The 27,167-nt window shown below is 35.9% G+C and overlaps 1 protein-coding gene across 2 annotated transcripts in view; it reads left to right on the top strand.

Moving 5' to 3' along the window:
- CFAP69 (cilia and flagella associated protein 69) overlaps positions 1-23,507 on the top strand; it is a 67,621-nt gene extending 44,114 nt beyond the window's left edge. For both annotated transcript variants that reach the window (XM_060020575.1, XM_060020576.1), the window contains 8 exons: positions 13,429-13,510; positions 16,107-16,299; positions 17,303-17,440; positions 18,019-18,095; positions 19,288-19,485; positions 21,208-21,294; positions 22,588-22,692; positions 23,189-23,507. In XM_060020575.1, the coding sequence (XP_059876558.1) occupies positions 13,429-13,510; positions 16,107-16,299; positions 17,303-17,440; positions 18,019-18,095; positions 19,288-19,485; positions 21,208-21,294; positions 22,588-22,692; positions 23,189-23,359 (1,051 nt within the window). In that variant the 3' untranslated portion in view covers positions 23,360-23,507. The remainder of the gene's footprint in view (positions 1-13,428; positions 13,511-16,106; positions 16,300-17,302; positions 17,441-18,018; positions 18,096-19,287; positions 19,486-21,207; positions 21,295-22,587; positions 22,693-23,188) is intronic.
- Positions 23,508-27,167: the final 3,660 nt, after the last annotated feature.

The following is a 27,167-nucleotide window of genomic DNA, read 5'->3' as shown; positions in this document are numbered from 1 at the left end:
ATCACAGTAAAAGAAAATTACCTCTTTTGGTAGCTATGTATGCCAATTTTCTTCCCTCAAAACTACAGCAGAAAGATGAGCCTTTTTCTTTTCAGTAGTCCAGAAATGACACTATCCTTTGGAAAGTAGTCTTGTCCATCACTCAAATATAAAACCATTCTTGTATCTAAACTTAAATCTTTGTTTTTTGTGATTTGAATGTGTTCCATTTTGCCCTGGCCTGGGAAAACACAAGCATCTACTATTACTCATACACTATTCTTATTCTTGAAGACTGCTGAATTCCTCACTCATCTTATCTTAAAAAGTTGAAAACCAGTTGATTAGGTATTTCCTAATCAATATTGTTTCCCAAACATTTTAGCATTCCAAAGGGCAAATATATATATATATACTACTTTTCTTAACATTAATTTATGAAATTTTGTCTTTGGGAAAATTAGTTGAGTTTCCTACATCATTAACACTTAACACATTTCTTCTATTTGGGTAGAATTCATGAGAGCCACACTACAACACATTAGTTTAAAAAAAAAAAAAAAAACCCCTCATGACTATAGACCAAATGGGCCTAACAGATGTATGTAGAACATTCTACCAATAACAGCAGAAAACACATTTTTTTAATCACTGTGATATTGTGATTTATAATTTTAAAATATGTATTTGGTTCATTTCTAGGACAGAGCTCCTAAAATTCTTCTAATTTCTTAATTAATAAGAGCAATGGGAACATCTTTTGTTACAATATTTGCTCTTTTATCCCCAGTTCCTATAATAGTTTCAGAGTAATAAAGATGAAAGTAGTATCTTTTGTTATTCATAACAAGCCCCTTTCAACTACATCTGAGTTTATGTTAATGAGGTGATTTTTGGAAAGCCCCTAGATAACCACAGGATGGGAGCCTGGTTGCCAGGGGAGCTAACTATATGGTTAATTAAAGGGTTGTAACTTTCAGCTCCACCCTCAACCTCCAGAGAGGGGAGAGAGGCTGAAAATTGAGTTTAACCATCAATGGCCACTGATTTCATCAATTACACCTACATAATGAAGCCTCCATAAAAATCCTAAACTATGAGATTGAGAGAGCTTCCAGGTTGGTGAACACTTGGAGGTGCTGAGAGAGGGCATGGAAGCTCCATGCCCCTTCCCCATATACCTTGCCCTGATCATCTCTTCCATCGGGCTGTTCCCAAGTTGGATCATTTTATAATAAACTAGTAATCTAGTAAGTAAACTATTTTCCTGAGATCTCTGAGCTACTCTATAGCTGTTTTATCAGAAGCACAGGTGACAACCTGGACTGGAATTTAAGGTTGGGGAAGGAAAGCAGCACAGTCTTGTGGGACTGAACCCTTAACCTGTGAGATCTGATGCTAACCTAGGTAGATAGTTTCTGAATTGAACTGAATTGTTAGGACACCCAATTAATGTCCACTGAGAACTGAAGAATTGGTTTGTGTAGGAAAAACCTACACATTTGGTGGCCCTAAGTGAAGTATTGAGTAGTTTTGAGAGGAGACACAGAGTTTTTTTTCTTTTTTTTTTACAAACACAAATGGAGCATTCTCTAGGGTAAATCACATGTAAGGTCATAAAACAAGTCTTGAGAAATTTAAGAAGACTGAAATCATTCCTTTCTGACCACAACTGAATACAACTAGAAATCAATAACAAAAGGAAACCAGAAAAACTCACAAATGCATGGAAATCAAACAACACAGTCTTGAACAACCATTGGGTCAAAGACAAAAATAAAAGGGAAATTAGAAAATTTCTCAAGAAAAACTAAAATGAAAACACAGCATACCTAAACTTACGTGATACAGCAAAAGCAGCACTAAGAGGGAAGTTTATAGTGAAAAATCCCTATGTTTAAAAAGAGTCAAACATCCTAACTTTACACCTTAATGAACTATAAAACAGAACAAACCAAGCCCAAAGTTATCAGAACAAAGGAAATGATAACAATTACAGCAGAAATAAATGAAATAGAGAATAGAAAAACTCAACAAAACCAAGAGTTGCCTCTCTGAAGAGATAAAACTTTTTTGAAAATTGACAAAACTTTAGCTAAACTAAGAGAAAAAGAAGACTGAAATAAAAATATAAATGAAAGAGAAGACATCACAACAGATAACACAGAAATAAAAAAGATCATAAGGGACCGTTATAAACCATCTGCCAACAAATTGGAGAACATAGAAGAAATGGATAAATTCCTAGAAATATACAATGTACTGACACTGAATCAAGAGGAAATAAAAAGCCTGAACAGATCAATAACAATAAGGAGATTGAATCAGTAATCAAGAACCTCCCAGCCAAAAAAGCCCACGTCCAGAGAGCTTCACATGTGATTTCTACCAAAAATTTTAAGAAGAATTATTCTGAAAGGTAGGAGAATAGGGAACACTTCTGAACTCATTTTATGAGGCCAGCATCACCATAATACCAAAGCCAGACAAAGACATCGTAAAAAAGAATTGGGAGTTCCTTGGTAGTCCAGGGGTTAGGACTTGGCACTTTCACTGCCATGGGCCTGGGTTTGATCCCTGGTCAGGGAAATAAGATCCTGCAAGCCATGCAGTGTGGCCAAAAAAAAGAGAAAAAACTACAGACCAATATCCCTGATGAACATGAAAGCAAAAATCCTCTAGAAAATATTAGTAAACTGAATTCAACAGCACATTAAAAGGATTACACACCACGACCAAGTGGAATTTATCCCTGGAAAGCAAGAATAGTTCTATATATGCATATTAGTCAATGTGATATACCACATTAATGTGGTATATCACAAAAGGACAAAAATCACATAATTATCTCAATGTATATAGAAAAAGCATTTGACAGAATTCAACACCCTTTCATGATAAAAACTCTCAATAAATTAGGTGGAGAAGGAATTTACCTCAACACAATAAAGGCTGTATGTGAAAAGGCCACAGCTAATATCACACTGAATGGTGAAAAGCTGAAAGCTTTTTCTCTAAGATCTGTATAAGGCAAGGATGCCCACTCTCACCACTTCTACTCAATATAGTACTATAAGTCCTACCCAGAGCAGTTAGGCAAGAAAAAATAAATAAATAAAAGGCATCCAAATCAGAAAGAAAAATGTAAAATTATCTCTGCAGATGACATGATCTTATAAGTAAAAAACACTAAAGACTCCACCAAAAAACTGTTAGAACTAATAAATGGATTCAGTAAATTTGTAGGATACAAAATTAACATATAAAAATCAGTTGCATTTCTATACACCAATAATGAACTACTCCAAAAAAAGGAAATTAGGAAAATAATCACATTTGCAACTTCTAAGAATAAAATACTTAAAAATAAACATAACCAAGGGGTGAAAGACATAGTGGTACAGCCACTGTGGAAAACAGTATGGAGGTTCCTCAGAAAATGAAAGATAGAACTACCATATGATCCAGTAATCTCATTTCTGGGTATATATCCAGAAGAATTAAAATCAGGATCTTGAAGAGATCTTATGTTCACTGCAGCATTATTCACAATAGCAAAGATACAGAAACCACCCAAATGTCCATCAACAGATGAATGAATAAAGAAAATGTGGTACATGCATACAATGGAATATTACTCAGCTTTAAAAGAGAAGGAAATCCTACCATTTGCAAGAACATGGATGGACCTAGAAGACATTATGCTAAGTGAAATAAGTCATTCACAGAAGGATATCTCTTATACATAATTTCTCTTATAAAAGGCATCTAAGGGCTTCCTTGGTGGTGCAGTGGTTGAGAGTCCGCCTGCTGATGCAGGGGACACGGGTTCGTGCCCCGTCCGGGAAGATCCCACATGCCACGGAGCAGCTGGGCCCGTGAGCCATGGCCACTGAGCCTGCGTGTCCGGAGCCTGTGCTCTGCAACAGGAGAGGCCACAACAGTGAGAGGCCCGCGTACCGCCAAAAAAAAAAAAAAAAAAAAAAGCATCTAAAATAGTCAAAAGTGTAGAAGTAGATAACAGTATGTAGACAGTGGAATGATGGAGTGAGGGAGGCATGAGGTGTTATCATTCACCAGGTATAATGTTATAGTCATACAAGATTAGTAAATTCCAGAGATCTGCAGTACAACACTGCCCATAGATCTGCTCTATAATATAGCGGCTATAATTAAGGTAAGGTATTGTGTGTACTTAAACATTTGTTAAGTGCATGGATCTAGTATGTTCAGTGGTCTTACTACTAAAAAAAAAAAAAAAAAAAAATATCACATAGGGATACAAGGAAACTTTTAGAGGTGATGAATATTTTTCTTACCTGGATTGTGGTGATAGTAACACAAGTATATACATATGTGCAAACTCACCAAATTATATATAATAATTATATGCAGATTAAAAAATTCCAGTTATACTTCAGTAAACATGGGGTGGGGGGAAACTCTGATGAATATTACTTTCCATAAGATGAAGTAACTAGATTTATCCCCTGCAAATTCTCTGTTTATATAGAGAGCTAGAATACTCAGCTCTCTTCCAGATACACATAAACAATGGGGCTAATCAAATATCTAGTTTCTTTTTTACTGCAGAGAAGAGAGGGATATAGTGATAAAATGATAACCTGATCTTAGGTTTCAATAGCAAAGTCTTATTGAGCAAAGTGCTGTATTAAGCATAGTAAAAAATTTAGAGATGAATATTAATGAGTACCATCCTTACTATCTACCAGTACATTGGGATTCAGTGGTTACTGCAGAAAATGACTTGATGTTTTATCCTTTTTTTTATTTAATACCTCACAGTTATACTAAGATAAAGATAAATAATTTTATTTATCTGTGTCTTTTATTACAGCACAACTCAAATCCCTTTGGCTAAGAGATAAGTAATAAGTCCAATGTTTAATTAGTAACACTGGGCATCGGATCTTTTTCCTTTTCTTAGGAACTTAACTGAGGAGTTCTTGTCTATTCATTTGCATCATGAAAGGACTTTACATTTTATCGAACACTTTTACTTCTATTGAGATATCATATAGTATTTCTCCTTTATTCTGTTAATGTGGTCCATCACATTGTATGCCTTGAATAAGTCTGATCTGGTTATGGTGTATTATTTCTTTTTCTATGTTGTTGGATTCAATTAGCTAATGTTTTTAGATTTTTTTTTTTTTTGGTACCATGTAATGTGAGTTTAATTTTCCTTTTTATTAATGTTCCATGGATGGTTTTGGGATTTAGTTTATTTTGACCTCAGAAAACAGGAAATATTTTTTCTAGAAAGAGTTTGTGTAAGATTGTTTTCATATCTTTCTTAAATAATTTGTGGAATTCACCAATTAAGTCATCTGTGCCTGGAGTTCTCTTTGTAGAAAGATTCTGAAGTATAGATTTCATTTCTTTAATATGTGTGTGTCTATTAAGGTTTTCTAGCATAGGCTCTGATGTCTTTTCCTAGGCACTCATTTATTTTGTCTGAAATTTCATATTTACTCTCATAAGGCTATTTGTAATATACTCTTAGGATTTTTAATGTCTGTAGGATACCAAGTGATGCTTTCTTTTCCTTTCTTGGTATTAATCATTTCTGCCTTCTCCTTCTGGCTTTTTTCTTGATGGGTTTCACCAGGAGTTGATCAATATTATTAGTCTTTTTTTTTTTTTTTTTTGGTACGCAGGCCTCTCACTGCTGTGGCCTCTCCCGTTGCGGAGCACAGGCTCCAGACGCACAGGCTCAGCGGCCATGGCTCACGGGCCTAGCTGCTCCGCGGCATGTGGGATCTTCCCGGACCAGGGCACGAACCCATGTGCCCTGAATCGGCAGGCGGACTCTCAACCACTGCACCGCCAGGGAAGCCCTATTAGTCTTTTTAAAGAATCAATTTGTGTGCATTATTATTTCTATTTTATTTTGTTTTATATTTAATTAATTTCTGTAGGTTTTTTTCTTTCATTCAATTTCACCTTTTCTATTTCTTTTGTTTTTCTGGAATTTAATTTTATTTATTTTTTTATACAGCAGTTCTTATTAGTCATCCGTTTTATACACCTCAGTGTATACATGTCAATCCCAATCTCCCAATTCATCACACCACCACCCCCATGCCCCTGCCACTGTCCCCCCTTAGTATCCATACGTTTGTTCTCTACATCTGTGTTTCCATTTCTGTCCTGCAAACTGGTTCATCTGTACCATTTTTCTAGGTTCAACATATATGTGTTAATAAATGATATTTGTTTTTCTCTTTCTGACTTACTGCACTCTGTATGACAGTCTCTAGATCCATCCATGTCTCTACAAATGACTCAACTTCGTTCCTTTTTATGGCTGAGTAATATTCCATTGTCAATATTTACCACAGCTTCTTTATCCATTTGTCTGTCGATGGGCATTTAGGTTCCTTCCGTGACCTGGCTATTGTAAATAGTGCTGCAATGAATATTGGGGTGAATGTGTCTTTTTGAATTATGGTTTTCTCAGTAGTGGGATTGCTGGATCATATGTTAATTCTACTTTTAGGTTTTTAAGGAACCTACATACTATTCTCCATAGTGGCTGTATCAATTTACATTCCCACTAACAGTGCAAGAGGGTCCGCTTTTCACCACACCCTCTCCAGCATTTGTTGATTGCAGATTTTCTGATGATGCCCATTCTAACTGGTGTGAGGTGATACCTCATTGTAGTTTTGATTTGCATTTCTCTAATAATTAGTGATGTTGAGCAGCTTTTCATGTGCTTCTTGACCATCTGTATGTCTTCTTTGGAGAAATGTCTATTTAGGTCTTCTTCCCATTTTTGGATTGGGTTGTTTGTTTCTTTAATATTGAGTTGCATGAGCTGTTTATATACATTGGAGATTCATCCTTTGTCTGTTGATTCATTTGGAAATATTTTCTCCCATTCTGAGGGTTGTCGTTTCGTCTTGTTTATGGTTTCCTTTGCTGTGCAAAAGCTTTGAAGTTTCATTAGGTCGCATTTGTTTATTTTTGTTTTTATTTCCATTACTCTAGGAGGTGGATCAAAAAAGATCTTGCTGTGGCTTATGTCAAAGAGTGTTCTTCCTATGTTTTCCTCTAAGAGTTTTATAGTGTCCGGCCTTACATTTAGGTCTCTAATCCATTTTGACTTTATTTTTGTGTATGGTGTTAGGGAGTGTTGTAACTTCATTCTTTTACATGTAGCTGTGCAGTTTTCCTAGCACCACTTATTGAAGAGACTGTCTTTTCTGCATTGTATATCCTTGCCTCCTTTGTCATAGATTAGTTGACCATAGATGCGTGGGTTTATCTCTGGGCTTTCTATCTTGTTCCATTGATCTATGTATCTGTTTTTGTGCCAGTACCATACTGTGTTGATTACTGTAGCTTTGTAGTACAGTCTGAAGTCAGGGAGTCTGAATCCTCCAGCTCCGTTTTTTTCCCTCAAGACTGCTTTGGCTATTCGGGGTCTTTTTTGTCTCCATACTAATTTTAAATTTTTTATTCTAGTTCTGTAAAAAATGCCATTGGTAATTTGATAGGGATTGCATTGAATTGGTAGATTGCTTTGGGGAGTATAGTCATTTTCACAATATTGATTCTTCCAATCCAAGAACATGGTATATCTCTCCATCTGTTTGTATCCTCTTTAATTTCTTTCATCAGTGTCTTATAGCTTTCTGCATACAGGTCTTTTGTCTCCCTAGGTAGGTTTATTCCTAGGTATTTTATTCTTTTTGTTGCAGTGGTAAATGGGACTGTTTCCTTAATTTCTCTTTCAGATTTTTCATCATTAGTATATAGGAATGCAAGAGATTTCTGTGCATTAATTTTGTATCCTCCAACTTTACCAAATACATTGATTAGCTCTAGTAGTTTTCTGGTGGCATCTTTAGTATTCTCTATGTATAGTATCATGTCATTGGCAAACAGTGACAGTTTTACTTCTTCTTTTGCAATTTGGATTCCTTTTCTTTCTTTTTCTTCTCTGATTGCTGTGGTTAGGACTTCCAAAACTATGTTGAATAATAGTGGTGAGAGTGGACATCCTTGTGTCATTCCTGATCTTAGAGGAAATGCTTTCAATTTTTCACCATTGAGAATGATGTTTGCTATGGGTTTGTCGTATATGGCCTTTATTATTTTGAGGTTGGTTCCCTCTATGCCCACTCTCTGGAGAGTTTTAATCATAAATGGTTGTTGAATTTTGTCAAAAGCTTTTTCTGCATCTATTGAGATGATCATATGGTTTTTATTCAGTTTGTTAATATGGTGTATCATATTGATTGATTTTCATATATTGAAGAATTCTTGCATCCCTGGGATAAGTCCCACTTGATCATGGTGTATGATCCTCTTAATGTGTTGTTGGATTCTGTTTGCTAGTATTTTGTTGAGGATATTTGCATCTATATTCATCAGTGATATTGGTCTGTAATTTTCTTTTTTTGTAGTATCTTTGTCTGGTTTTGGTATCAGGTGATGGTGGCCTCATAAAATGAGTTTGGGAGTGTTCCTTCCTCTGCAACTTTTTGTAAGAGTTTGAGAAGGATGGCTGTTAGCTCTTCTCTAAATGTTTGGTAGAATTCACCTGTGAAGCCATCTGGTCCTGGACTTTTGTTTGTTGGAAGATTTTTAATCACAGTTTCAATTTCATTATTTGTGATTAGTCTATTCATATTTTCTACTTCTTCCTGGTTCAGTCTTGGAAGGTTATACCTTTCTAAGAATTTGTCCATTTTTTCCAGGTTTTCCATTTTATTGGCATAGAGTTGCTTGTAGTAGTCTCTTAGGGTGCTTTGTATTTCTACGGTGTCTGTTGTAACTTCTCCTTTTTCATTTCTAATTTTATTGATTTGAGTCCTCTACCTCTTTTTCTTGATGAGTCTGGCTAATGGTTTATCAATTTTGTTTATCTTCTCAAAGAACCAGCTTTTAGTTTTATTGATCTTTGCTATTGTTTTCTTTGTTTCTATATCATTTATTTCTGCTCTCATCTTTATGATTTATTTCCTTCTGCTAACTTTGGGTTTTGTTTGTTCTTCTTTCTCTAGTTCCTTTACATGTAAGGTTAGATTGTTTATTTGAGATTTTTCTTGTTTCTTGAGGTAGGCTTGTATAGCTAAAAACTTCCCTCTTTGAACTGCTTTTGCTGCATCCCATAGGTTTTGGATCGTCGTGTTTTCATTTTCATTTGTCTCTAGGTATTTTTTGTTGTCCTCTTTGATTTCTTCAGTGGTCTTTTGGTTATTCAGTAACGTATTGTTTAGCTTCCATGTGTTTGTGTTTTTTACGTTTTTTTCCCTGTAATTGATTTCTAATCACATAGTGTTGTGGTCAGAAAAGATGCTTGATATGATTTCTATTTCCTTAAATTTACTGAGGCTTGATTTGTGACCCAGGTTGTGATCTATCCTGGTGAATGTTCCTTGCGCACTTGAGAAGAAAGTATAATGGAATGTTCTATAAATATCAATTAAATCTATCTGGTCTATTGTGTCATTTAAAGCTTCTGTTTCCTTATTTATTTTCATTTTGAATGATCTGTCCATTGGTGTAAGTGAGGTGTTAAAATCCCCCACTGTTATTGTGTTACTGTCGATTTCCTCTTTTATAGCTGTTAGCAGTTGCCTTATGTATTGAGGTGCTCCTATGTTGTGTGCATATATATTTATAATTGTTATATCTTCTTTTTGGATTGATCCCTTCCCCATAATGTAGTGTCCTTACTTGTCTCTTGTAACATTCTTTATTTTAAAGTGTATTTTATCTGATATGAGTATTGCCACTCCAGCTGTCTTTTGATTTCTGTTTGCATGGAATATCTTTTTCCATCCCCTTACTTTCAGTCTGTACGTGTCCCTAGGTCTGAAGTGGGTCTCTTTTAGACAGCATATATATGGGTCTTGTTTTTGTATCCATTCAGCAAGCCTTTCCATTTTGGTTGGAGCATTTAATCCATTCACGTTTAAGGTTATTATCGATATGTATGTTCCTATTACCATTTTCTTAATCATTTTGGGTTTGTTTTTGTAGGTCCTTTTCTTCTCTTGTGTTTCACACTTAGAGAAGTTCCTTTAGCATTTGTTGTAGAGCTGGTTTGGTGGTGCTGAATTCTCTTGGCTTTTGCTTGTCTGTAAAGCTTTTGATTTCTCCATTCAATCTGAATGAGATCCTTGCTCGGTAGAGTAATCTTGGTTGTAGGTTTTCCCTTTCATCACTTTAAGTATGTCATGCCACTCCCTTGTGGCTTGTAGAGTTTCTGCTGAGAAATCAGCTGTTAACCTTATGGGAGTTCCCTTGTATGTTATTTGTCATTTTTCCCTTGCTGCTTTCAATATTTTTACTTTGTCCTTAATTTTTGCCAATTTGATTACTATGTGTCTCAGCGTGTTTCTCTTTGGGTTTATCCTGTATGGGACTCTCTGTGCTTCCTGGACTTGGGTGGCTATTTCCTTTCCCATGTTAGGGAAGTTTTGGACTATAATCTCTTCACATATTTTCTCAGGTCATTTCTGTCTCTATTCTCCTTCTGGGACCCCTATAATGCAAATGTAGTTGTGTTTCATGTTGTCCCAGAGGTCTCTTAGGCTGTCTTCATTTCTTTTCATTCTTTTCTCTTTATTCTGTTCTGCAGCAGTGAATTCCACCATTCTGTCTTCCAGGTCACTTATCCGTTCTTCTGCCTCAGTTATTCTGCTATTGATTCCTTCTCATGTAGTCTTCATTTCATTTATTATATTGTTCATCTCTGTTTGTTCTTTAATTTTTCTAGGTCTTTGTTATACATTTCTTGCATCTTTTCGATCTCTGCCGGCATTCTTTTTCCAAGGTCCTGGATCATCTTCACTATCATTATTCTGAATTCTTTTTCTGGAAGGTTGCCTATCACCACTTCTTTTAGTTGTTTTTCTGGGGTTTTATCTTGTTCCTTCATCTGGTACATAGCCTTCTGCCTTTTCATCTTGTCTGTCTTTCTATGAATGTGGTTTTTGTTTCACAGGCTGCAGGATTGTAGTTCTTGCTTCTGCTGTCTGCCCTCTGGTGGATGAGGCTATCTAAGAGGCTTGTGCAAGTTTTCCGATGGGAGGGACTGGTGGTGGGTAGAGCTGGCTTTTGCTCTGGTGGGCAGAGCTCAGTAAAACTTTAATCCACTTGCCTGCTGATGGGTGGGGCTGGGTCCCCTCCCTGTTGGTTGTTTGCCCTGAGGCAACCCAACACTGGAGTCTACCCAGGCTCTTTTGTGGGGCTAATGGCGGACTCTGGGAGGACTCACGCCAAGGAGTACTTCCCAGAACTTCTGCTGCCAGTGTCCTTGTCCTCACGGTGAGACAGACCCGCCCCCATCTCTGCAGGAGACCCCCCAGCAGTAGCAGTAGGTCTGGTTCAGTCTCTGTGGGGTCACTGCTCCTTCCCCTGGGTCCCGATGCACACACTACTTTGTGTGTGCCCTCCAAGAGTGGAGTCTGTTTCCCCCAGTCCTGTCAAAGTCCTGCAGTCAAATCCTGCTAGCCTTCAAATTCTGATTCTCTAGGAATTCTTCCTCCTGTTGCCCAACCCCCAGTTTCAGAAGGCTGACATGGGGCTCAAAACCTTCACTCCAGTGGGTGGACTTCTGTGGAATGTGTTCTCCACTTTGTGGGTCACCCACCCAGCAGTTGTGAGATTTGATTTTATTGTGATTGCGCCCCTCCTACCATCTCATTGTGGCTTCTCCTTTGTCTTTGGATGTGGGGTATCTTTTTTGGTGAGTTCCAGTGTCTTCCTGTCGATGACTGTTCAGCAGTTAGTTTTTATTCCAGTGTTCTTGCAAGAGGGAGTGAGAGCACGTCCTTCCTCTCCACCATCTTGAACCAATCTCAACCTTTTCTATTTCTTGAGATAGATGCCAGGATCATTGGTTTTCAACCTTTCTTCTGTTCTAATATATCCATCTAAGGCTGTAAAATCTCCTGTAAGCCGAGTTTCCATATGTTCTATTTGTATTATCATTATGTTCAAACTATTTTCAGTGTGATTTTCTTTTCAATCTATGTGAATTTTAGAAGTATATTATTTAATTTCTGAACAGAGAAGCATGTTCTATTTTTTTCTCTTTTTGTAATTGTTATGAATTAAAGAGTCTAAAGGCAGCCCATGATAGGCATCAGAGAGTACTACTTCAAAAGTGGGAAAAAAAAAGTGTGATTCATAGCCATAGATTGTAAAACCTGGAAGCACCTGAGTGAGAGGGGCCAAGCTGATGGCCTTTATGCACTGACCCTCACACAACCACCGTCACAAAACAGCCAGCAGAAACAGCGTCTCTCTTTTTTTTTTTTTTTTTTTTGCGGTACGTGGGCCTCTCATTGTTGTGGCCTCTCCCATTGCGGAGCACAGGCTCCGGACACGCAGGCTCAGCGGCCATGGCTCACGGGCCCAGCCACTCTGTGGCATGTGGGATCTTCCCGGACCGGGGCACGAACTCGTGTCCCCTGCATCGGCAGGTGGACTCTCAACCACTGTGCCACCAGGGAAGCCCGGGTCTCTTTTTTTTTTTGAAGAGGGATCCATGTTAAATAATTATCACATTATTATTGAATGATAGATAGATAGATACTATGTTAAATAGGAAGGGTATACAATACAGTTTGACCCCAGCAGGCTTGCAAGGCCTGGGAGGGCTAGAGGGAGATTAGGCTCTGTTTACCAACACCACCACCAGCACCAGCCTATTCAGCCCATATCCACCCCCCACCCAGGAAAACAGTGAAAGTAGCCCTGACAGCAACTTCAGTCCCTCACTCCATATGAGCTGCACAGGCCTAAGCAGCAGGCACTTCAGCAAATAATATCATACGCAAAGAAGGGATGTAATTAAAAACAACAAATGTTTCAGGCATGCTAGCACTGTAAAAGATAGACAGTAAGTGAATAAATCTTGAAGAAAAAGTTAATAGAGCAACAGAGGAGACCTTTAAGAATAATTAATATCAGGAAAGCAGAGGAGAATATTGCATCTACAGAAAAGAAATAGGCAGTTATGAAAAATAATTAAACAATATTAGTGTTTAAATAGTTGAAATTAAACTACACTGACAAAGTCTCTTTAAAGTTCAATTTTTTTTTTCTTTTTTTTTTGCGGTACGTGGGCCTCTCACTGCCATGGCCCCTCCCATTGTGGAGCACAGGCTCTGGACGCGCAGGCTCAGCGACCATGGCTCATGGGCCCAGCCACTCTGTGGCATGTGGGATCTTCCCGGACCAGGGCACGAACGCGTGTCCCCTGCATCGGCAAGCGGACTCTCAACCACTGTGCCACCAGGGAAGCCCCAAAGTTCAATTTTTTAAGCAAAGAAATTAACTACTTGATTTAAGGAAATGAAGAAAAAATATTCTTTGAGAAGATTTTTTAATAGAAATAGACTCACAAATTGAATTGAACAATAAAGCCTTGTTAAATGAATAACTTTCTTTTTACTTAAGGTGCTGCATTTTGGGATGTTACCCCTCAGAGGATTACTTTCTTGAAAAGGAAGGCATTTTTCTCCTTTTGGATTTAATGGCAGTAAGTATGATTATAACAATTGTGAAACAAAAAATAAATGTCTTTATTAACTTTCCAAACTGAGTATCACAGAACACTACTCTGTGATTAAATGTGCCCTCAAATAGTGTTCAAATATTTGTTTTAAACAAAAATCCCTCCTGGAGTTTCATAGTATGCATTGGCATAGTAGAGTCTGAAAATTCCTCCAGTGAAGAAACCAGTTTACTTAGGTCAGTGTTCCCAAACACATGACAGCCGAGAATTTGTTCTGTCTTGTTTTGTTTTTCCCCATGAAACTTTAAAGTAACAGCTAGATTATTTAAAAATCAATAATCATTTATTAATAACTTCTAGCTTCTTCTCTTAGTATTAAAAGGGTCACCTTAGACAAAGGAGTAAAGACCAGCATTTTTAAAAAACTGTGTATAGTTTGTAGGTAATGTGAAGAATCTAGTGTGTCATATACTGTTTTACAGAATGAGCAGAAGTGAGCATATTAAGCCTTCCAGGAAGGCAGCTGAGAAGAATGGCAAAGATCCTTACAGTAATCCCCTACTAGCCTCAATTCTAAGTGGGTCCATAGTTAAGATGATATTATAGAGAAAGTATACTTTTGTTTCAGTAAAACTTTGGGAGATATTCTCATGCAGAGTTCTAGCTATGTCACTGCCTATGATTGCCACCATTCTTGATTTTATTAACAGAATAACAAACCTACTTTGACTTAGCAAAGATACTAAAGTTATCTGTGTCCTTTTAACTCTGAAAGAAAATTAGTTTACACTAGAGATGAGAGTGAACTCATTAGATATAAAACACTACAAACAAAAAACAAGTAAATAATAATGATAATAATAAAAACAACCCACCTTGAATGAGTCATAACCAGAAACCCTTTGAAAGTTCAGAAAATTGAACATAATACAGAAGGACATATGTAGTCCTAAATGACATACAGCTCACCGTGTTTCTCTGACTAGCGTACAAGTATGCCCAGAGGCACATGGTCAGTGTCAGGGATTCTCAAAGCTACAACATTAATTTGGCATATCGTTCTGGAATCTAGCTTATACTTAAGATTTGGAAGCAAGGAATGATATTATGCATGTACATATTAAACAATTATATTTTATTTTAATATTATATAGAAGACATAAAAGACATTTCTTACTTGTGTCCACTCTCCTTCACCATCAGGGTTTCTTGGATGGAAAGGCATGAAGGCTGGTAGGAGAGGCCATATAACACAGTGGTTGTGAGCACAGGTTGGAATCAGTCTGACTGAAGCCTCTAATAGCTGTTAGCTGTGTAACTTTGAAAAATTATTTAACATCTCTGCTACCAATTTCTTCATCTATAAAACAGAGATAACATTTATCTACCTTATGCATTGGTGGAAGGATTATGTGAGTGATTATGTGTGTGTGTGTACACATATACATGCATTAGTTAGAATAGCTCCTGACAGATATTTTTGTTGTGTTTTCTATAGTTATGAATGTAATTATTAGATTGCACTTAACATGGATTAAACCAACCAAGTTAACTACAAATTACAAATCTTCTTTACTGAAGTTCCTGTATAAACTTCAACCCTTGACATTTGCCTCTTCCTCCTGAATGTGAAGTATCGGAGTAAAAAACTCATTTGATTGAGGATTCTGCTTAATACAATCTGCTAAAATATTTATTCAGTGTGAAATGGTAATTGCTAGTAAAGGTTAAATATCATTGAGCGTTTACTGTGTGATAGGCAGTCTCATATAACTCATCATAATAACTCTCTAAAGCAGGTAATATTATTACCCTTAATTTAATGAAAGAGGAAACTGATAATGTTTGCAATTCAGACAACAGGTTACATGTTTCCTTTGCTATATTCTATTAGCAGTATACTGTAGGAGTTAATCAATCAAAAATATTTCACACAGAAACCATTACTGTGTGGAGGCCATTGCTCTGGTTGGACTTCTCTATACCTAAATTTTGGTTTGCTGAAAACTGTTTGCAGGAAAACAGAGGAAATATGCTTAATACGATAATTTTTCTTAAGTGCTTAAATACTCTTTTATGGATGCTGAGTTTCAAAATACAAAATTATACCTCATTTTGATTTATTTTCACATGTGACTGCCACTTGGAGTTACCATCAGTTGGTATCTTAGTAACAATGAGGTTATAGCTAGGATGAGACAACTTTACAAACTTTAATTAAGCAGGTAAACTGGAAAGATCCTGTAATTGCAGAGTCCTATGCATAGCACCATTTACCTTGCTCCACTTAAAATGAACATTTTCACTTATTTTGACAATCTCTCTTTTTCCTACTCAGCTAAATCAATTACATTTTTGTTCATGACATATGTTTATGACTACATCAGAATTATATGGAATCTTTTTCTTTCTATTTTTTAAGAATCCCTAATGTTTGAAAATGGACTCATTACAATGGTATTTATTTTAATAGGAGATGGTCACAAATCATACTTAATTTTATAAGGCAGTCATTTAGAAGAATCCAACTGATTAATACAAAAGTTTCTCCTTTCTTTTTTAAGACAATAATTCTAAATATTAATTGCAACATTTTTCTTTTTCTGTTTCCTTGCAAAAGTTGAACCAAAAGAAATTCTGTAATCTAATACTTGGAATAATGGTTGAATTTTGTGATAATCCCAAAACTGTGGCTTATGTCAATGCTTGGCGAGGGAAGAAGGATCAAACAGCTGCTAGTCTTTTAATTAAATTGTGGAGAAAGGAAGAGAAAGAACTAGGAGTAAAACGTGATAAACATGGGAAGATCGTTGGTAAGTGTATTTATAATTGTTTGTAAAAGCAATTAGATCCGTATTTTTAAAAAGCAATCTTAGGAAAGTATGGGGCCTTACACCATACTAAGTAAATTAGTAGCAGGTTCATATTTTTATAGAATATTTTCAGGAAATGGTATTTGATTATATTCTTTAAATTGAAAATAAAAAACTTAACAATACTTCTTAAAGAACTTTCTTTGAGTTACCTGCTTTTGTAAGTATATTCAGTAATATTTCATTTACCAATAAAATTTGGGACATAAGTTGAGTGCTTGAGAACAATTTTTATTGTATTTTCTACATTTCTGTTGATTCATATTTATACAGTTTACTTTTTATATGAAAGAAGAAACTTTTAAATAAAAATAAATCCAATGGTCATAAATTTTAATTACTAGACTCTAAATTAATGAAGTTAATAGTACCAGAATTTATATTTCATTTATCTATTTTATAATGCTACATTATATTTTCTAAACCTCTTACAATTCTTATTATAGTTTCATCTGTTAGTATTGTTTATTTTTAAGTGAAAATACTTTCCCCTTTAACTTCTGATGATTTCTACCTTCAAACCATTTTTATTGTTTCTAACTTTTGATCTATAACATCATAAAATAGTTTTTATATTTATAGCATAATATATAGAAACCAAAAGCAAATTACATCATTGTTAAACTGACAGTGTTCAATTTCTGGATCTCAAAATTAGAAAAGTTTTTTATGTGAAAGCTTCACTTTAAAAAAAGTAATTTTGTGAAATTTTTATATTTTACATAAATAGTTAAAAATGAAAGCTTTAAGTTTTGCAACAGAATGGGGAAGAAATTATTGATTATTTATGCTTTTAAAGGAGTAACCATGTATCAGGCAGTATTGTACTCTTACAATATTTTTATATATTTTATGATGTCTAGACTAAAATCTTAAAATGAAGTATTAATTTACTACAGTTTTTATCTGTCCTTTCTATATTTTCATGATATCCAATGATTAGATACAAAGAAACCTCTATTTACTAGTTTTCAAGAAGAGCAAAAAATCACACCACTGCCTGCTAACTGCCCAACCATTGCAGTTATGGATGTTGCTGAGAATATCAGAGCAAAAATTTATGCTGTGTTGGGCAAACTAGGTAAGAAGTTACTCGTCAAATGCACAAGAGCCTCTCTTTTTTGCTGAGTGTTGTAAATTGATTTCACTTTGGAGTCCATTTTTCATATATGATGAACAAAAGTCCCTTTATACAGATAAATGCATATTCTATTGTTATCCCAATACGCAGGCTACACCCTTAAGCTCTGGGTTTGGGGCCAGGCATCAGTATTTTTTAAGCTCCCCAGGTAATTCCAGAGTGCAGCCAGGATTAAAGGCAGTTAGTTTCAGATGGTTAGGCTTAAACACTAGAATTCTGAATCACCTGAGGACTTGACCTTGCTTCTTATTAAAGAAAAAGTCCTCACTCTTCAGATTGTGAAAGTACAATATCATGGTCTGACCACAGCACAGAAAGTATTCCTCTTCTAATGACTAGATAAGGATGACCTGGCAGCTGTTTGTTATAGGAGGAAGCCAGAAGCTCACAGAAGTAACTTTTTCATAAATCAGGATGAAATCAAAAGCAATCATTTGCATTTGTTTTTATGATAAATATATGCCTTTTGGAATCACTTGCTCTGTTAAAGTAAATCTCTTTTTATAAACTTCGTTTAGATTTTGAAAATTTACCTGGCTTATCTGCTGAAGATTTTGTTACCCTCTGTATCATACATAGATACCTTGATTTTAAAGTGAGTACCTTCTTAACCTTGTTATTAAAATCTAGTATGGCAAGACATCAGTTGGGAAAGATCTGTTTTTATTTGTGAGCAATCATCCATGAACTGTGTAGTTTTTATTTCTCATTTTACATCTGATACTATTCAAAGAACATACAATTAACTGATTGGGTATTTTCCATGGGATAAGATTTCATCCAACTATTAGTTTATAAAAGAAGATGGAAGTTACTGACATAGAAGCCTAACAGAATCTTTAAAATATAATTTCTTCTCTTTAGAGGGTATTAAGAGCTAGGGTATTAAGAGCTAGAATTGAATGAATTATTACTTATTAAAATAAATGATTTATACTTATTAAAGTATTATTTTATCATTACATTGTATGATGATCAAATATCAGTTAAGGAGTTGCTTACTTTGCTGGTTATATACTTTTTGGTAAATAAATGCCTTTGAAATTTTAGGAAAGTCTTTCCAAGTAAACATTCTCTTCTACTAGTATTAGTACTATGTATTTGAATGCTGTAAATGAATAAACCTCTATAAAAAAGGAAAACAAGGCTGAATTTTATCCGTATTCTGGATGTATGTTTTTTCTCTAAATTTAAACATACTCAAGCACAGTAATTTCCAGATAACCCAGAATATGAGATGGAGCTACAGCATGATGAAACCAACATATTAAGAGTTTTAGATTCAAGTATTACCTTAGCTGGAAAGTGAGGGACAAGGCCCTATTTCTCAGGGTGGCTGGGTACTAGAGTCCCGGGAATCCCCATGTTCATTGTTCTACAAATTCAGCTTGACCTAGCCTTCAAACAGGGCTTTAAGTAGGAAAGCATCTGTACTTCAGGAGGATGAGACTAAAGCAACAACTTGCGCAGCTGTGAAAACAGTGTCTATAAAGGAGAGGGCAGTGATGATAGCAATAAACTACACTTAGGTAGTGGAACCTTACCCGTGAGTACCTATCATTGAAAAACACTAGGTAAATTACTTCTGAATACTCAAATGTAACTGTTGCCCCAAACCATTCTCAATGCATTTAACTTATTCCCAAGGAGTAAGTTAGGAGAAGCTGGTTCAGTTAAGTGTTAACTTTGGAATGATCACCCAAATAAATTTTAGGTTACGTAAAATTATATTATTTATTTTTGGTTAATTTAACTTTTTAAAACTCTTTTAAACTTTGCTATAACAGATTGGAGAAATATGGAATGAAATATATGAAGAAATAAAATTAGAAAAGTTAAGACCAGTCACTACAGACAAAAAAATTTTGGAATCTATTATAACAGCATCAGAAAATATTGGAAAGATGGTTGCTTCTCTGCAAAGTGAGATGATTGAAAGCCAAGCATGCCAAGATGTGCAAAATGAACAAAAAGTATATACAAAAGTAAGCCACAGATGCCATTGAGGCACAAGAAAATAATTTCAATGTATAAACTAGTTGAAGTTATCCATAAGTTGTATTTGCCTTACTTGTGAATGCTTCAGCACTTAGAGTTACCTTGTAATTTTCTTTTATAGTTACTTTCAGTGTCTTTGTATAGTTTTTAAAGAAAACATGGAGTTAATAGCTTGAAATTCAATTACTATACTCAGTGCTGCTTTATGGCATTATAATTTGATTTCTACAGGCTTACATTTTAAAAGGTAGATACCTGAGACATTTCCATTTTTTGAAAGGTCAAACAGAGTTCCAAAAATTGTGGTCTATTTAAATGTATACACTTAGCAAATTCTGACAAATGGTGTTTCTCTGTGACTGTATGTATAACCTCATTGAGAAAGTTGGCCCTCGTCCCTCACTCTGTGATAGGCCCTTACTAGCATGCCAATCATAGGCACACCGACAAGCCTCTCCTCACCTCAGTGCCAAAACATATACTGTGAGCACTCTACAAATCTGGTCTCTGACTTTAGCTAATCAGAAAAAGCCTGTCAGGAAAATATAAGCCATTTTCCCAAAGCTTTACATAGGTAAGAAGCAACACATCAGAAGTTTTTGAGCAAATAGGTTAAGTGACTATTTAAGTGAACTTGTCCACAGATAAAAAGATGATGTAGATTCTCCACTTCTGCTTGGTGATCTTTTATGATTAAACTTAAGTATTTAAAACACTTTAAGGTGATTTCCAAAGTGTTTTCTATTGCCTGATCTTTTTACATCTACTATTAAATGTCTACATCTTCAGTCTAGTGGAACTTAGCATCCACCTATAAATTCTTAGATAACTCCCTGCTTAAAAGTTTTGTTTGTGAAGAGTTTTTATTGCAAGGATGCTGCCGTTTAACCCATTCATTTGCTTTTAAGTGGAGTACCCCATTAGAAGTTCTTGCTCCTCATTAGTTCTATTGAATTGGCAGGATTCTGCTGTGTGGGCTAGCTATTGCTGATTTGTTGGTTATCGTTGATTTGTTATCATGGCTCTGACCCAGTTTATTTTTTAGCAGTTGTTTAATTAAATACTCTTAGGTTCATAATTTAAACTTAATAGTCTATTATATACCAACCAAGGGCATGTGTCCTCGGATTATATATATATATATTTAGTGGAGAGCCTGTTGTGAACCATAGTCTTTGTCCTTTGTCAGTAGTTACCTCCCTAGACTGCATCACGACAACAAACTCAGCACTCTCACAAAATTGCTGTCTTGCTGAAGGTGTAAATTAGAAGCACTTTTACCAATATAATCTTGCCTAAACTATTATCAGTGGCAGCAGAAAACTCTTTATTTTCTCCTGTGAATTTGCTCTTGGGTCATTTATGTAGCTTGTTCTGGGTTATAATCTGTCTTCACAAGTGATAATCACATGAAACAATCAGTCTTGCTGAGAAGGATTATTGTTATTTTCATATTTTGTATTTTTATAGCAACAGTTTTGCATTACGTTTCATGGGAAGCAGTTCAAACCTTGGCCACATAGTGAGGGAAGGAGTTTTTTTCCATTTTAAGACTTTGGTTTTTTAAGTTGTTAAACTCTAACACTTTTGCTAGTTGACCTTAAATTTTACGTTGGCAAAAACTAGGTCTTCCTTCAAAATACAAGTATTCAAGCCCTTTGGTATCCTTTCATAGAAACTGGAACTCTTAATTATCTTTCTTATTTCAGATACAAGCCACACACAAGCAAAGAGAATTGGCTAATAAATCATGGGAATATTTCTTGGCTAGAACATCAAATGTTAAAACTTTAAAGGTAGGATTTTTAAAATATTATAATATCCACAACAAACAGTCAACTCTGACAGACTTTTTCAGGGATAACTATTCATTCACCATTTTCTGTTGATCTTTCTGTGGAATACCAACACTATTGATCCTCATTTCCAGTTTAGGACGTTAACTGAAACTCTGCATTTTTCACAGTTACAGAAGATACCACTCTGAGTTTCATTTGGCTTAGCAGTGGGAGGGAGCGAAGCAAGGATGGTGTTCCTGGTTTCCATAAAAGAGATGAAAGTTAGCCAGGAATAAGCAGGAGAAATGTGCTCCTACTTTCCATTCTGAGCCTTCTTATTTACTGATCCTTTCTGTAAGAAGCAGAGTGAAGGACACAAAAAACAACTGTCCATATTACTCTCTCCTTCAAGGATGCTTCCCCTCTGTGACCACCAAAAGAAACATTGTATTAAAGCTTAGGTGGGAATTTGGGATAAACACCCCTTTGGGAAAATGTGATAACCTGCTTCAGCAATAAACTGGAAACTAATCTAAACAGTCTATAATGCTAATTGTTCACTTGAAATATGTAAGAAGCAGCATAGATTTCCAAAATCTCATTACTTTTTTCCCAACTTTTTCATTAATACTTGGGATACACTTTTATATAATGTTACAATTCTTCCTCTAGATATGAAATTGTTAAATGTTATATTAGCACACGAAAATAGTGGAATCATTAAAATAGCAAAACCAAAATTAAGAACAAGCTTATTCAAGGTACCATGTCTCCCCTTTGTCACTAAAAGTTCTTCCCAACTTTAAAATCAGCCCCCTCCATGCAGATAATTTGTTACCTCGAATTTAGCCTGTTCTAGTGCCTCAACTATTGAGCTTGACTGTAACTGCAGCAAATGATATAGTTTGCATTATTCTGAATGCTTGGAACATTTAAGTGTACTGAATTAGTATTTAATTTATGCAAAATAATTTGAAAACATGTATCATCTATTGTAAATTTAGTAGCTTATTCAATGTACAAAAAATTGAACCTGATTTCCTTAGGACCTGCTTTATCCCTTGGTCATATATTACCAGTACCTATGGAAACCTCAGTAACATTTTCAGGTGTTTTCTGCAATGTACAAAGGATATAACTTGTTAATAACTATTTTCTTAGCCTAAATGAGTAAATGAGTAAATGCTAGTGCTAACTAATAAAGCATAAAACAGACACAATTAAATATATTTTGTATACTTCATTGTAAGTACCATAGTTAATGCTTTAATAGCAATTAATTTATTTTCTTTCTAATTTAAAAATCTTCAGAAAGCAAAAAGACTTCAAGAGAAAGGTATAGAATCTTCTAGATACAGTGAGCATCCACCAAATGCAGTATTTCACCCGACAGATATTAAAGGCCTTCACACAACAGTAAGATTTTTTTTTCTCCATAACTTTTCTTAGTAGATATTAAATTTAATCCCCAAAGAGTGTTATTTCTATGGGGTTTTGTCTCATATTTTTTCTTTTTGCTGTTCAAATATCAAATAGTTAAGGCATATTTATCTCTACCCTTGCCTAGTTCTGGTTTAGACCAGACCCAGCCCTCCAGGATTCCCAAGAAACTGCTATAAACACTAGTCAAAATATATCTCTACATCTCTTTGACAGAAAGTGTGCAGTGCCTCTTTTGCCTGGCAAATAGATCCATGCCATATTCCAGTGTTCCTGGTGTCCTATTCTGGACATAATTTGGCCCTGATTGCAAAGGCTCCAAAGCCCTTATTTTTCCATTAGTCCATGCTGTCTCCTAGTTACTATGTACATTTTGTGTCTCTTCCAAAGTTAGCTGAAGGATGAGTGGGTTTTCCTCTTAGTGAAAAATTTTGTAAATGGACTCGTAAATATTTACTTTTGCTTTTTTTAGGTGCCCTCTGGTGGTGTAGTAACAGTGGAAAGCACTCCTGCCCTATTAGTGGGAGGACCTCTGGCTGATACAGATATTGCTCTTAAAAAACTTCCTATTCGAGGAGGAGCCTTACAGAGAGTAAAAGCAGTAAAAACTGTGAATGAGCCAGAGAAGAGCGTTCCCGCATAAAATACTCTGGAGACTTTTTGAAATAAATTCTGCTTATAATTTTTTAGTTAAATATCTGTATATATGAATGTAAAGCAAATGTTTTAGAATAAATATTTTAGTAAAATACTATTAAAATAAAAGCACATATAATGTATTTTTATTGAAAATATCAACACATACTGTGAGAAGAGTTATCATCAATTTCTTTCTAAAGATTACAATTCTCTTAACTGAAAATTGTAAAACATGTTGTATCAGTTGACTCTTTCAATTGATGTGAACTACTCCAACTGGTTTAAGCCAAAAAACAAAACAAAACAAAAACAAAAAAACCCAACTTTTACAGGCTCTGGGGCTATCAAATCTAGGACTGATTAAAACTACAGGCATTGTTGGATCTAGGAACTGAAACTCTGTGAGTAGGCTCTTCTCCTTCCCTAGCAGCTCCTGAATTATATTCTCCCAGGTTGATATCCAGTAGAAAAGAGTGCATGCCTATCTCTCAACAGTCTCTGCAACTGTCTCTGCATCTTGGGACCCCTGATTGGCCATATGCCCACTCCTGAACCATTCATCATGACTTTGGCCAGATCTGAGAACTGCCTACACTCAGAGACAGAAGGAAGCCAATCCCATCCAAAGCATATGGATGGAGTAGGGAATCAGGATATTATTAATATATGTTATTATAAGTATATATAAATACTGGGCAACAAAAACATTTGCAACAAATGTGTTGGTCAAAGTAAAATAAGTTCTCTCTCCTATAAAAAGCAAATGTTATTCATAAGCTAAACAATAAAACTAAAATAAACATGTTTTAACTCTTAATATATAAATAAATTCTAATGCTACTTCTCTTCCTTAATGGGGAAGGGAAAGGGGGAGTAGGGAGAAACTCTTTTGGTGGTGGAGGTATCTTGCCAAATAGGAGGTAGATGCCTTAATGCTAGATGTAGAGCAAAGTGTCTGTGTCCCTGTATGGCATTATGCGGTTTCCACAGCCTGTATCCATTTCCGTCAACCCCCTTCTCCACTCAGGAAGCTGCAAAATTGAGTTCATGTCCAGGGCTGGGAGAGACAAGGATCTGTTTTCTCAGAAAGGAAAATATACTGGAATTTGAGTCTAGACTCTAGGCCCATAGTGTGCACACAGCAGTGTACTGGTTAAATGTATAACAACCAGCTCTGCAAGGGGAAAAAACCCTTATTTGTAGTGTTTGCCAATCCCACTATGACCAATTTCAAGCTACCAACATGGTGCTACTGAATGCAGAGTTGGGAAGACATGCATAGAATCCACTTTCATTATCAGATAAAAGACGGCTCCAACACCCCACTGGGCCCACCTTCTCTTACTTTCTCCTCCCTCTTCCCCTCACCCCTCCTCCCCCAATTCACATTCCTCCAGGAATTTTTCATTATTCTGTTTGTGAGGATAGTAGCATCTGCCATGAGAGGAGAAATTGCAATTGTTGCTATTGTTCTAATTAGAATGAGTTACCAGCGACCTCTCACCCTGAGTCAACTGATAACAAAATTTCAGCTCCCAGACTTCTGCTAATAAACTAAATGAAAAGAAAGTCAAGAAAATAAAAACGGAGTTGAGTGAGCACAGATGAAAGTGGCTTCAACACTCTTCGGTAATGAGATTTTTAACACATGAGGGAGGAGTTCATTCCATGATTAGACCCTGTTAGCCAGTGCTTGCTCATATTGGATGAAAACCAGTGAATAATTAGGTGAACAACTTTTGTTCATCTGGTCCTCAGTCTGCCTTCTGAAACACAGGGTACATTTCATATCACAGGAAAAAACTATAATGTTCACCCTCAGTCTTTCTGGGTCAAATATCCAGTTTATTTAGTCATTCCAGACTATGAACCTGGCCAGCCCTTTCTGAAGTGCTACAGTTTGTGATTATTCCTCTATACTGAGACCAACAGAACCGAGCAACAATTTACAGGTGTAACAGGACACATGGAGGGTATAATGAAACTAGTCGCTCTCATTTTTACACACCTGCCAACATAGCCTGGGCTTACATTAGTTTCATTGGCAACCATGTTTCATAATCGCTTGTATTTATTTTAATTTATGTAGATATTTCCTTTTCAAGGAGGTGGAACATAACTCCCCATTCCCTAAAGTGTGGGTAATGCTTAGCGCCTCGCTTCCAAAGAATACAACATAGAAAGAGAAGGGAAAGTAACTTTACAGCCAAGAAACCTGGCAGATACTACCTCAGCCAGGGTTAAACGCCATCTGTGTTATGTCATGTTGACAGCATGTACCCTTGATAGGAAGTGCTGAGAACAGTGCTTTACTCCTGTAGTTTTCCCCAAAAATCCTATGACCCCAGTCTAACCATGAGAAAAACATTAGGCAAACCCAAATTGAGGGACGTTCTGCAATACAACTGACCAGCATCGGGAAGTGTCAAGGTCATCAAAAACATCTTCTTAGAGCCTAACTCATTGTAAGTGGTGTCCTGGATAGGATCCTGGAACAGAAAAAGGACATTAGGGGAAAACTAGTGAAATTCAAATAAAATATGAAGTTTAATTTAAAATGTATCAGTATTGGTTCATTAGTTATGACAAACATGACTAACGTAAGATGTGAACAATAAGAAAAAATGGGTGAGGCATATACAAGAAGTCTTTGCACTAGCCTTGCAACTTTTCTGCAAACTTAAAACTATTCTAAAGTAAAAATTTTATTTAAAGAAAAAAAAATTCTATAGGAAAAGCAGAGGAACTTTAAGCATAGATGCTCAATTTTTATCCATTTTATCACCTCATGAAGAAATATTTTGGGAGCAATATTAGATGATTTGCTGTCTTTTTTCAGCTTTCAGTGCTCTGGAAAATAACTGGTTATGAGTTAAGCTATATGAGTTCAGCATAAACCCCAAACTGAGAAACTGACTGAGTCTTTACCATAATAGCACTGCAAGAATTGGTGGGTTTGGGGGTTTTATTTTTTTTGGATGATCTGTCTGATCTAGTCTGATGATTTTGAATAGGGCAAAAGAGAAATACATATTGTTCCCCACTCAACCCTATGTTGGCTACAATTCCTCTTTCTTGGAAAAAAAACATATTTTGACATCATAAAAGTGCTTTTGAATTATATTATTTCCTGCTGCATCTTTGTCCCACAGCAATGACAACTCTGGGAGTCAAGGATTGTGTGTGGATTGCTCAGCAGTGTACCTCCAAGCTCAATGAATTTTTTTGAATGAATAAATGATGAAAAAAGAATAAAATTTTCTATATACAAATGACATGATTTGTGCCCAAAACTGGGGGGATTTAACAGAACATTATATCTAAGTACCATCAAAAAGGTTTAAGATGGGGACTTCCCTGGTGGCGCAGTGGTTAAGAATCCACCTGCCTATGCAGGGGACGTGGGTTCGAGCCCGGTCTGCGAAGATCCCACATGCCACGGAGCAACTGATCCCGTGCGCCACAACTACTGAGCCTGCACTCTAGAGCCCTCGTGCCACCACTACTGAAGCCCGCGTGCCTAGAGCCTGAGCTCCGCAACAAGAGAAGCCACCACAATGAGAAGCCCTCGCACTGCAACAAAGAGTAGCCCCTGCTCGCTGCAACTAGAGAAAGCACGCATGCGACAACGAAGACCCAACACAGCCAAAAATAAATAAATAAATAAATTTATAAATAAATAAAATAAAAAATAAAATTAACTGTTTTTCTGCTTGCTATTCCTTTTTTTAAATGAGGACTATAAAAATGAGAACATAAAACAAAATTTTAGGCCTTAATGCATAGAAAAATAATATATAGCTTGGTGATGG

This window comes from Delphinus delphis, chromosome 9 (genome assembly GCF_949987515.2).
Source record: "Delphinus delphis chromosome 9, mDelDel1.2, whole genome shotgun sequence".
Classification (NCBI taxonomy): Eukaryota; Metazoa; Chordata; class Mammalia; order Artiodactyla; family Delphinidae; genus Delphinus; species Delphinus delphis.
Note: the sequence above shows the minus strand (reverse complement) of the source record. Positions and strands in the feature narration are given on the sequence as shown.